Raw genomic sequence first — 12,668 nt, 5'->3', positions numbered from 1 at the left:
TATGCAACAGGGTCCGAAATGCATGGTCTACCATACCCCCATCATAGATAATTATTATATCCGATGGCCTGCGTGCTACCACCATGTGCACATTTTTTGCTTTAGAGCATTTGTGTATACAAAATCTAGCTACAGAGAATGCCATTTGCCATTGCCCAGACCATGGGATAGATCAAATGTGCATGCCTACTACCACAGCTACCTATGATGAGAAAGTAGATGCTGGAGCTCAATTTGCCATTTGAACAAAAGATCTTAAAAGATAAGGATCTCAAATTGAAGGCGGCCAAGATCGAGCTTGACTATGAGGAAAAGGAGACTGAAGGGAGGAACTAGCCTCCTTCAAGAAAGGAGCAAGAAGGACCGAGCCTACAACCAGAAAGCTCAAATCAAGGAAAAAGGAAGCGGCATGAAGGGAGGGGTCAGGCCCCTGTAGTAAGGAACCAGCCCCATTCTGGAAAGGAGCAAGGAGGACCAAGTTTGCAATTAGCGAGCTCAACAAGGAGTCCTTGAGATGTAATCTGAAATAATAAAGGTAGGAAGAGATTGGAGTGCATAACTCGGAGGAGCAGAGAGGGAAAGAGAGAGAGGGGGAGAGAGAAAAGGACGAGAAGAAGAAGGGGAGAGAGGAGGGAGAGGGAAGGAGAGAATGCTAGATTGTAAGAGAAGGGAGAGGGAGGTGTCAAGGTAAGAGGAGGGTTGTAAGGTTGATGAAAGAAAGCATTGTGGACACCCTACTGAACTACCGCATCTTTCGACATGCACTCTGTGCCATGAAGAGGACAAGACTTTCAGTTCTGCTGTCGTATTACAAGCATTCAAAATGAGCCATGAACACCAGCTTGAGGTGGACTATCTAAAGTAATATCTCCCATTGCATGCAAGACTTCTTCACTTCGATCTAATTGGACACCTTTTTTTTTTAATTCTCCCCTTTGTCTTCGTCCCCTCCACCCACCCATCTCCATCTCCTCCACCACCCCTCATCATGAAAGCCAAAACATGAATAGCAACTACAATTAAGCTGGGAAGGTTTAGAAACTACGAGTCGTCCACGAAAATTAGAACTACTTACATTTGCTTCACATCTTTAATATGCCAACATATCATCTCAAGGAGGACTAGAGGCATCTACAGATAGGTGTACCATTGTACCTTGGTGGGCTTCCGTTAGGTCATTACATCCATTTCATACGTTCCAATGTTAATAAATGTATGAACTCCTGCCCTACTTTGTAACCTTGCACACTACCATCGGTGTAACCTACGGACAACAAAAACCATTAGTATTTGACTCTCAGCTGCATTTATGCTGTGAATTGCTAGAGAATCGCAATGAATAATTTGAGAAATCTATCACATCCAAATAAGCATATTATGAATAATATTAAAGGGAGTAACAAGACTGATGTGCACCTCCATGGGAGTGGGATGGGGAGGATGAGAACACACAAACTATTTACTCTTTATCATGGTGTTTCATTCTCTCCCTTTTTACATGTCAATTTGGTACAACTTTGCCTTGCTTACAGAAGTTGAATTGCAGTGTCATTGTGCATCTCATAGGCCACCCAGCTTAAATTTTGTAATGTAGAACCGTGCATGCTGTGCAACTACCAAAGCCACAACTACAAATGTTCTCCTTCACCATCACACACTGTTAATGCCATTCTTAACTGGCTGGCATGCTAATCAGAGGTCAGGTCATTGTGGACACACAATGTGCTGCAATGCTGTTTACAGGATAGATACCACAAAGGATGACAAACTCACAAAAGAGAACTATGCAAAAGAGAGATCGCTCCCCAACTCAAACCTTTTAAGTAAGCAGTACATTATTTGTCTGCCTTATGGTACACTGCTTCAGTTTGATGTGGAGGCATTCTCCTCCACGATATGTTTGATCATTCATGCAAGAGCAGCTCCGTTAACAAAGTTCGCCCCCTCAAACATCCAATGAGTCCCGACATGAAACCCTGAAACCTGTTAAAATGTTTGCTGTTTTCTTCCAGAACCAGAAGGAATGGTTCTGCAATGGTCGCTCAATATGGTGGAGCTGCAGTCAGTCTGTGCAGTTGGCAGGGGGAGCTCCTTGTGTGCACTTTTACAAGACGTTAGATATCACATTCGTTACAATTTATATTACAGAGCCTCGAGGTTTCCATTCTATGAATACAATTAATTAGGTGCTAGCACACCTCCATCTAGTATTGCACACCTCCATCTAGTATTGACAGTGTGAGATGACTGATTCGAAGAGTCCTGTATCTAGACCTCTATTGATATATGTCACCTAGTGAGAGTAACAGATTGGTATATACTCATTTCTTACACAGACAGTTTGGCTGAATGTTTGCAATTGCACCTTCTTGAGGTTTACATGTGCTGATCCGCTTCCATAACCAAGGAACGTGATCTATATTATTAAATGCTATTGCACCTTTCGTCTGCGGCTTCTCCATGTGGCCTGTAGTTCACCCATAAAAAATGATTCACAAAAGCACTACAAGGGACATCTACATCACCTGAATGAAAAATACGAACACTTACCACAGGTTCCTGATCAGACTCATCGCTGCGAACTGCAGTTCTCTGTGCAGAATTTGGACTCCCTATTTGTGTCTCTTTCCGCCTGCGTAAAATTCTACCTGCAAATTTCACTTTCCAAAATGAAAGCATGTAGCTAGAAAAGGTACGAACATGGTAGATCTATCATGCCAGACCTTTGAAGAAGCTGATGTCACTACTTGGTACTTCTCTCAACAAATAAGTATCTTCGGTCAAAGAATGTTGACTTTAGTTAAACTAAGAATAAGTTTTATTGTTTTACTTTTGTTTTGCATTGGTAAAAGAGAACTGTGGGAACGCCCACACCAGACTAGGATGGTCCAAGAACTAGGAATGCATGCATTTCACTAACCTTTAATGGGTTGAAGTGTTGGACTTTGTGTCGCACTTGGATGAGTGCTAAAGGGCTCAGAAAGAGGGAGCAAGTGGCAAAAAGCAGGTCCCACAAGGCAAAAAGCACCCGGGAGATGGCACCACTAAAGGACGACGCACGGGGTTCTAAAAAGAGCATAAAGCTGCCCAACATGGACTAAAAGCAGGAAATCTTAGCTTTTTTTTAAAGTAGCTTTAGATAAGCACACCTAGCTTTTTGCTAGGCCAAGTCTATTAAAGAAGGGGCCTCAAAGCTCCTTGATTCATTCAAGGTTTTACTCAGCTCCATGCTCTTCTCAGAGCCAATTGTACAAAGCTTATTCTATTGCAATAAAGACCTTGGGGGGGGGGGGGGGGGGCAGCCTTATTAATGGGCCCTAGTGATGTGTGTTGTCTTCTCCTCCTCTCCCCCAGACGCCTCTTCTTGTGCGATTCACTGTTTTTCTGTCCTACTTCAGACAGAGGACTCTTTGGATCATTGCTACTGAGGGAAGCGGTAAAACCGTGCTCTAGTCCGGGGTATGGACTAAATAATAATAATAATATAGAGAATTATAACCTCGGCTGGATTGCACTAAAGCTGCTTCAAGCTCACACCTGTCCTACTTCAAATGGAGGACTCTTTGGATCGTTGCCACCAAGGGAAGCCGCAAAACTGTGCTCTAATCCAGGGTATGGACCAAATAATAATAATAATATAGAGAATTACTACCCCTGCAGTATTGCGATGAGACTGCTTCAAGCTCGCATCTATCCTGCTTCAAAATGGGACTCTTTGGATCGTTCCCACCAAGGGAAGCCGCAAAACCGTGCTCTGATACCACTGAAACCAGCCCCGACTCAAAAATTGCAGCAGCCAGTAGCTCTTGTAAGCTATTCGTAATCCATACTAACAGCCCGGGATCAAATCGCAGCAAAACGGCCTTCGGGACCAAATCTCAATCAGGTTTTGGCCTCCTGCTATAAGTCACAGAAGTTCTAGAGCCCTCAAGATGGCTGGAATATTAATCACAATAGGGTCTCTCTTTCTCTGGATAGTTCACGCGCACAGTCAGTTGAAGATTCTCAAGTGGTTATCACTCACATCACTGAGGGGAAGGCGTGGAAGATCTAGTGCGAACTTGAAGCAGCCTTATTATTATTTGATCCATACCCCAGACTAGAGCGCGGTTCACCGCTCCCTTGGTGGCATCCTCCATTTGAGGCAAGACAGGTGCAAGAGCTCCATCTTGCAAGCAATGGCAGGAGGCAAGTCCATGAAATTTACTACTTTTAATGGAAAGTATGGGGCAAGTGGAAAGCTTTGAACTTCATCCGACAATTCGACATAGCTTTCTAGACAGGATATTATCATGAGAAGTCGAAATTGAAGATCGCAAACCTCCATGTTACAAGCAATAACAGAACATGGTGGGGAGCTCTTCTAATGGGGGCTGAAACACCAAAGAAGTGGAAGAGTTTTGAGAATCTGTATGATGTTCATACAACTTAGAAGAGTATACCCATACCAGTCTAAGATCCGGTTGAGACTTACAATCAGAAGTTCTTTGCAACATACCTCCAGATTACTCCCTTCAAGGAAATTTCAGAAAAGACAAAGATGCGAAGTACCGGGCTGGTCTATATCCAAGTATTCGCACCCAAGCGAGCATTGAATGCAAGACAAAGCTGAGATATCCGATACACTCAGCCCTAGTGGTTGAAGATACGAAGAAAGATTTGCTGCGGACGATGGCTGCCTTAAAAGGCAAAGATAGGGACACCTTCAAAAGGAACATGGCCCCAACAGTTCAGGTACAAGACAGGTCCAGTTTGAGAAGCTCAAGGGTCCATTGATGCCCTATAAAGAAAGTCAAACTTTTCACCAGAGCAAATAGAGGCCTTCTGAAAGGAGTTTCCAATGTGGAAAAGGAGTGCATTTAGCTGCCCAGTGCCCCAAAAAGCCTCCGGGTTTGAGGGAGCAGAAAATGCCAAAAAAACCGTCAAATCCTTTGGCGGGAGGTGTCCCTGATATGTTGGGAAGAGCCATTGACCCAGAAGCTCAAGAACTTAGCCTCTCACGGACGGGATAAAGTAAGAGACCAAAATGCTTTGATCTTATTTGGTCCAAGAGCTACGGATAATTTCATCTCAAAAGACCTAGGTTTGAGACTGGGAATCAAGATTGAAGAGTTGGGACCGGCTCCAGATGCAAAACATGTTTTTGAAGGAAAGCCAGTTAAAGTTACTCCATTGATTGGGAAACTTTGAATTCATATTTAGGACTATGTGGACCATTGAGAGTTCTATGGTTCACCCATGAAACATCATGATGTCATTTTGGGTATGTCATGGTTCCACAGAAAGGAAGTAAATCTAGACACCAAGGCAAAAACTCTCAGTTTCATACACAGAAACAAGAACGCACAATTTTGGCCAAAGGAGGAGGTGAGAGAATCTCAGTTGTATCGAATCAGCTATCTCTGCGTACTTTGTTTTCGTAAGAGAGAGAGAGAGAGAGAGAGAGAGAGAGAGAGAGAAGGGGGGGGGGGAGGGTTCAACCCCAAGTGGAAGTGAATCCTCTCAAGAAAGATAATTTTCAATTTATTGATTCTTTCAAAGATTGTCTCCTAGATTCTCTTCCAGGAGAGCTTCCTCGTGAACGGTTGGAAGATCATGTCATAGAGCTCCTTCCAGAAATTGAGCCTCCAAATCAGCCACTTTATCACGTGAGTGCAGCACAAACCGAAAATAATAATGACACAGGTATAGGATCTACTTTCTAAGGACCTCATCAGACCCGATTCCTCACCCTTCTGTTCACCCATGCTGCTAGTTCAAAAGAAAGATGCTCCTATCGTATGTGTGTGGATTATAGAGCCGTCAACAAATTGATGGTCAGAATAGGTTTCTGATCCCTCGCATAGATGATATCTTGGACACACTAAAAGAAGCCACGATCTTTAGCCACCATCAGATAAGGATCCATCCTTAGGATACTCATAAGACAGCTTTTCACACCACTTTCAGATTATATGAGTTCTTGGTGATGCCCTTCAAGTTAATCAACGCACTAGCCACTTTCAATCGCATGATGGACAAGATTTTCAGACCACACAAAGATTTCACAGGAAGATTTCACAGGTACTTCATGACATCTTGGTCTTTTCAAAGACAGAAGAAGAACGGCCACTGTGCTCCAACAACTTCGTAATTTTTATAAACAGCAAGAGCAGCGAGTTTTTTCTTGATGAGATTCACTATCTCAGGCACATTATCACTAAAGAAGGGATTCGGATGGATCCCGTAAAGACGAGCTATACAGGAATGGCCAGAGCTTTAGCTCCGTACATCAAGTACGTAGATTTCTCCAACTTTTCTCCTATTATAGACACTTTATCAGACATTTTGCTGATATAGTAGCCCTATTACACCATTTGACCAAGAAATCTGTAGTCTTCAAATGGGGAAAACGGCAAAGTACAGCTTTCAACAATCTCAAAGAAAAGTTAACAACAGAGCCAATACTCATTGTTTCATATCTACACAAAGATGTTGACTGTGATGCATGTGGGGAGTGTGTAGGAGCTGCCCTTCATCAGGATGGTCAAGTCATATCTTATGAGAGTCGGAGGCTACGTGACACAGAGAGGTAGATGGGCATCTAAAAAAAAGAAATGGTGGCTATCATTCATGCTTTAACCATCTTGAAGCGTTATCTTCTTGGAGCTGACTTTATAGTCAAGGCCGACCATCAGAGACTCAAGTATTTCTTGACCCAGACAAACATCTCCATGAGAACAATGTTTTACCATAGCTCATCACAGAGACCTCGAGGCCATGGAAGAACTCTACCTTCAAGATCCACATTTCGGAGAAATTGTGAGGAATATTTAGCAGGAGCAATCATCTAGTCAGTACAAACTTAAAAAAAGGTTTCCTCATGAAGGATGATCACCTTTGTGTGACTCAAAGATATGAGAGCAAAAGCCTTGGAAAAATGTCATGCCCCTCCTTATGCAGGACATCGAGCTCTCTCTCTCTCTCTCTCTCTCTCTCTCTCTCTCTCATAGTGCCAAACGGTGAAGTATGACCCGCACAAGACCCCAGACTTGCCGATACAGCAGACCCCATGGGAGAGAATTTCTATGGACTTCATCTTTGATCTTTCCAAATCAAGATAAGGGAATGTGGGATATGGACCGTAATTGACAGGTTTAGTAAGCAGGCCCACTTCGTTCTAGTAAGAAAATGTTGGTGAACTGAAAGGAAAGCATGGAGTGAACACAAACTGAGAATTCTTGCTTATAGAATGAAGAAAGGTGAGGTCCTTAAGTAGGCACCTCTTACATGATCATTGACATCACTGATGACCTCTGAGCTTCTCAATCTACTCCTAGATTCTCTCAATCATCCTATGTGGCTTCTACCACTACCTAACAGTGCTTATGGGCACCTAACTGTGCCTCTAGCACACACACATAGAAACCAAGGTGTGCCTGGGGCATACACCTTGAGATATCCCATCATACCCCCCCTCAAGGGAATGCCTCAGGCTATGTCAAGGATACATCTAGTCTCATAGTTTCTCATGCCATCTCATGGTGGTCAAGGATAAATCTATGGCTAGGTTCTCATGCTAGCAAGGGGTTCCCAAGGGTGTGAAGTAAACAAAAAGGATACAAAAGACCTTCCAATGGTTATCTCCCCTGCATGTACATGCACACAATGTCTGCAGGAGGTACCATGGAGCAAAACACATACACATGGCCTACATCATATGGTGACCAGAGGTGTTTACAAAGAACACAATAGTTTATTTCATTCATTTTGGAGGACTATCCAGGCTGAGTACCTTGACTCAACATAAAAAAGGGAGATCTGGAGCATATATGGAGATGATTCAAAAAGCATAATATTCATAGGATGTCTTATCTTGTGGAGGCACATCAACTGAAAGTAGATTGGCAGTTTCTGACTTTGTCGTTGCTTCCTTTTTTGCTTTGATCAACCAATTAGCTTTTTCTTTTGTAGACTTCTTTCCATTCCATATCTTCTTTTTCAAAAGCATAAACTTGGCTTTTGTTTGCCAAGTATGGAAATTAGTTCCATCCAACTTCTCAAAAGGTCTTAGCTTCCATGGCAAGGTCTTACCCGAGGGCAGTGTCTAGTGCCTTACAAGTGAAATATAAGCAATAAAAAATAAACCTTCAAAAAGTAACTACTTGAATACTTTGACTTGGATTTCTCTATGTGACTTAAGTAAATGTCAAAGCATAAGGCAATTTGTCAGAGCAACATTTATGCAAGATGTCTAAGCAAAAGATGACCAAGTAGATGCTAGAAAATGAGCATAACAGACTGAAAACAAATCTTGGTCAAACTACCAGTCAAACTTTGACTGTCCAAAGTCAAACTTAGACTTGCATAGTCAAGCTTTCATGGCCAAAGAGGCAGCTCAGAAATCTGCTCCAATTCGTCATGTAGAGGTCGAAATTCAGAGGGGTTTTGCATGGAGAGGAAGGTAAACATGTAGAGCTTCACCCTCAGAAAGAGATCGCGCAGAAGATAAACACGACGCCTAGCATTGTAGAAGAACCGTGGACTGGTTTTTTGACGAAATCTACCCGAATGTTGCTCCAAATGAGCTCAGACTTGATGAGCAGCAAGGTCGTGATGTCGCCCAGTTCCCTCTAGAAGGAATTAGACAATGTTGCTCTCCACAGTGAGAACCAGGAAGAAGGTCGACGCAGCTTCTTGAGACAATGCTGCCCCGAAAATGGCGAGATAGCTTGTATAGCTCGTTCTACAGATTCGCCCTAACCTTGGGAAGACTCTCCTGAAAGATGAGATGCTGAGAATGCAAGTTTGAAGAGAACTCTCACTTCCAAAATCGACTTTGGAAGGAAAGGTGGAAGATGGAGGTGAGAAAGAAGATGATGATGTGGCACCTAACTAGGGCTTAAGGAGGATCATACGGCTCTGATACCATGTTGGTGAACTGAAAGGAAAGCATGGAGTGAACACAAACTGAGAATTCTTACTTATAGAATGAAGAAAGGTGAGGTCCTTAAGTAGGCACCTCTTACATGATCACTGACATCATTGATGACCTCTGAGCTCCACAATCATCTCCTCAATCTGCTCCTAGATTCTCTCAATCATCCTATGTGGCTTCTACCACCACCTAACAGTGCTTATGGGCACCTAACTGTGCCTCTAGCACACACACATAGAAACCAAGGTGTGCCTGGGGCATACACCTTGAGATATCCCATCAGAAAAACCATTACGACAGACCACATGGAAAGATTGTTTCTAGCATAGATCTTCAAGCTCCATGGGATGCCTAAGTCGGCTATCAGTGAATTGAGACCCCAGGATCACTAGTTTGTTATGGGGAGTTGGATTTCTCATCTTCTTTTCACCCTCATATAGAAGGGCAAAGTGAAAATGCCAATTCTACAATATTAAATCTTCTAAAGTGTTGTGTCCGAAGAGAAAGCTGAATGGGAAAGATATCTTCCTCTCGTGGAATTTGCATACAATAATACTATTCACAGCTCCACAGAAAAAGATCCCTTCGAAGTCATTTATGGAAAACTGATTTTGCCACCTATCCTCAGAACAAAAGGACAATATATTTGCAACTGGTCAGTAAGTTCGAGACTTAGACACAGCCTTTTCCAATGTGTATACAGTAATTGAAAGATCTCCACAGAAGCAAAAGAAGGCTGCAAACCTTTTCATGTGAATCTTCTCAAGAAGTACCAACGACCAGAGCCATATATATATATATATATATATAGTCAGCTGTGGCTGTCAGCTCTATGCTGACCCCAAAAGAACCATTGATGATACGTAAAGCTGAGAGAAAAATGACCTCACCATTGCACAGTGACATGAAATCTTCCGACAGAGAAAACCTGGACAGGTTGAAAGAAGGCAGAAGAAAAAGTTAAAAGACAAGGAATCACAACTGGATTGCGTAGAAGGATGGACACCAAAAACATGGGAAAGTGGGCCCAGGCCTGTATGCAGAACTAAAGGTGTTATGGGAGAAGAACAAAAATAAGAGAACTTGGACAGGGTGAAAAAAGGCAGCAGAAACAGTTAAAGAGAAGGAATCACGACTGGATTGCACAGAAGGATGGACAGCATAGAAATGGGAAAGTGAACTGTGGAACTAAAGGTGTTCAGGCAAACGGCAGTGAGCAATATAAAGAGAACTTGCAGAGCATAAGAATGAAAATAAGGCAGCAATGAAAGCCAGAAATAGAAAGGTGAGAAAACATAAGAAAAGGGGTGAAGTATAAGGGGAGAGACACACCCCCTCAAAAGGAACAAATGCATAGAGAGGAAACAGACCAGGGTATACAGTTTGAAGCTAGCTCAAAAGAGAGTACACCAAACCAAAGAAAAGAAATATAAACCAAAGGAAAGGGCATACATGCCATGAGATACAATCTAGCATCTCCCAGTAAGAATACCTTGGAACACAAATGACTACCACGATAGGAACTAGAATCTCAAAATGTTCTCTACTAAATGAGGATGACAAGTCATATTGTAACAAACAATCCATCTGCTGAAGACGGTCACTGTATGAATTTGGCCCTAAGATTTCAGATTCCGCTTAACTAATCAAGTATCATATTGAAAAACCAAACTTGCAACAAACTTTACAAGGTCGTGAAAGCCAATACCTCCAGGGACTTCCGTTGACACCCCTGTTTCTTGCCCCCCAGTCTTTGTACTCTGTTTATCTTCATCGACTGAGACGTCACCTCTGTGTGAAGCCACAGTTTTCCTTTTCCTGCAAAAAATAGGCACCCTACTGAAAGTTAATGATCCACAAGTCGCATCATATATGATATTTTGCTGGGTTCACAAAAATTGTGTTTGAGTTTATTCGAACATGATATTTCCATTAATATATTTTCTGATGCTTTCCATGCAGATGATTGTCCCTGATGAACGGGATAATTACATCTTTCAGATTGAAATCAATCAGGCTAAGTGCTAACCCTTTCTTTAATCCCATTAGCTTTCCCTGAAGTTCTTTAATTTGATTACGATTAAGTGATGCAAGCTGTGTTGCTGGCAGAGTTTCTAGTCTGTTCTCATCACATGTGACTTTTATGCACCATCCACCCATCAGTGTAGTCAAACGGCATCACCGCACAACAATGGAGCTAGAGGAAGAACTGCATTCGGATCACAAGATATGTGCAAAAATAGTGTCTGAAATGATTAGGCAAGTTAAAGGACTTAAAAAAGAATCTTTCTGTAAAGGAACCCTTACGATAGATTGCCTAGCTACGACTTAGGCATACTATTTTTTTGGGGGGTTTTACGGAGGGTGGGGGAAAGCCATTAAGTATGAAAGAACCTATGCGCAAAGCTCAGTGGAGAAATAATCATGCAAGACATGAAAAGATAAAGCCAAATCAAAATCAAGCTCCTGTAATAGTGCAAGAAAATAACCACGGTTGGGGCTTCCAAGAAGAATGGGAGGGCGTACCACTCCCTCAAGAAAGCATTGCTCCTAGTAGATAAACTTGTTCATAAGGTTGTGAAACCAGCCCTGCAATCGCACAACCAAGTGCCCAACCAGCCAAACATGGCTGAACAACTCCAAGACAAAGCCCTCAACAGCTAAACTCTGGTGCAATCAATTGGCAAAGTGCTTCCCAACGGGTTGCCTCAATCTATAGCCTCTCCAGTCACTGCCCAACAGCATAAATCAACCTTTTTTCGAAGGAAAGAAACCCAAACGCAATAACTAGCCATCAACCAATCACGGAACGGCAAAAGCAGGCAAAGACAAGCCATCTTCTACCCGGTATCCACATAAGAAAGGTCACCCGGGTTGAAAAACCCTAGATCCTGCGGAGATAAGCTGATTTTGCTCTGGCACAGCCCCAAAAGTAGCTTAGAAGTGAACATCCACGCTTGGAAAGTTAACAAAATTAGCAACACCCGGAAGTCTCCAGAAATCAAATTGCAATCTTTTTTGCAGAGCCTAGACAGCCTGAAAACAAATCACAATTTCCTGGGACAGCTTGGATAGCCTGAAAACACCTGGAAACAAATCGCAATTTCCTGTAGCATCCTAGAAACACCTAGAAACAGATCGTGGTTTCCTGTAGCAGCCTGAAAACACTAGAAAATAGACCCAGAACAGGACACAGTCACCTGGAACAGCTCGGAGGACCTAGAAGTGAAATCCCAATCTACAAAGGACACCCTAGCTGAAATCTGCAACAAGCTCTTGGATCAGATGCGATTTTCTCTGGCAGACCCTAGATGCACTGGTATTGGCCCTGGCTAATGACGATTTTCCCTGGCAGGCTCTGGAAGCTCCTAGTAAAAGGTGATTTTGCTCTAGCAGCACCTGGTAGGCTCTGGCAGCTCACAACTGATGATCTGGCTCTTGGAACTGATTTGGCCTTCTGAATCCAAAAGCAAGGCTCTGGGCTCTTTTTGGATTCCTGTGCTAAAATTAGCAATTTTTAATTGCACCACTCTTTTGGCCCCCCTATTGCACACTTTGGCCCTTAGAATTAATTGCCTAGTAATTGAGCGCACATTCACTATTTCCAAGGGCCTACTAGGGAATTTTAATTCTCCAAGTTCCGCCCCATGGCTGAACCCTCGTGCCCCAGAGGCTCAAGGCAGTTCTCCAAGTTCCACCCCATGGCTGAACCCTCGCGCCCCAGAGGCTCAAGGCAGTCACACGCAAATTA

At 42.9% G+C, this 12,668-nt stretch overlaps 1 protein-coding gene across 1 annotated transcript in view; it reads right to left on the bottom strand.

The window, feature by feature from the left end:
• Positions 1-1,403: 1,403 nt before the first annotated feature.
• Positions 1,404-12,668, bottom strand: part of LOC147895838 (sister chromatid cohesion protein PDS5 homolog A-like) — a 130,480-nt gene continuing 119,215 nt past the window's right edge. Inside the window, exons 26-28 of the mRNA XM_087382347.1 lie at positions 10,626-10,735; positions 2,551-2,648; positions 1,404-2,467 (exon numbers count right to left, since the gene is read on the bottom strand). Of these exons, the coding sequence (XP_087238473.1) occupies positions 2,432-2,467; positions 2,551-2,648; positions 10,626-10,735 (244 nt within the window). The 3' untranslated portion in view covers positions 1,404-2,431. The remainder of the gene's footprint in view (positions 2,468-2,550; positions 2,649-10,625; positions 10,736-12,668) is intronic.

This window comes from Dipteris shenzhenensis, chromosome 12, assembly GCF_047967505.1.
Source record: "Dipteris shenzhenensis isolate YYH24624 ecotype China chromosome 12, Dip_SZ_1.0, whole genome shotgun sequence".
In the NCBI taxonomy this organism is placed as follows: domain Eukaryota; kingdom Viridiplantae; phylum Streptophyta; class Polypodiopsida; order Gleicheniales; family Dipteridaceae; genus Dipteris; species Dipteris shenzhenensis.
The sequence above is the reverse complement of the archived record's forward strand: the minus strand, read 5'-3'. Positions and strand labels throughout refer to the sequence as shown.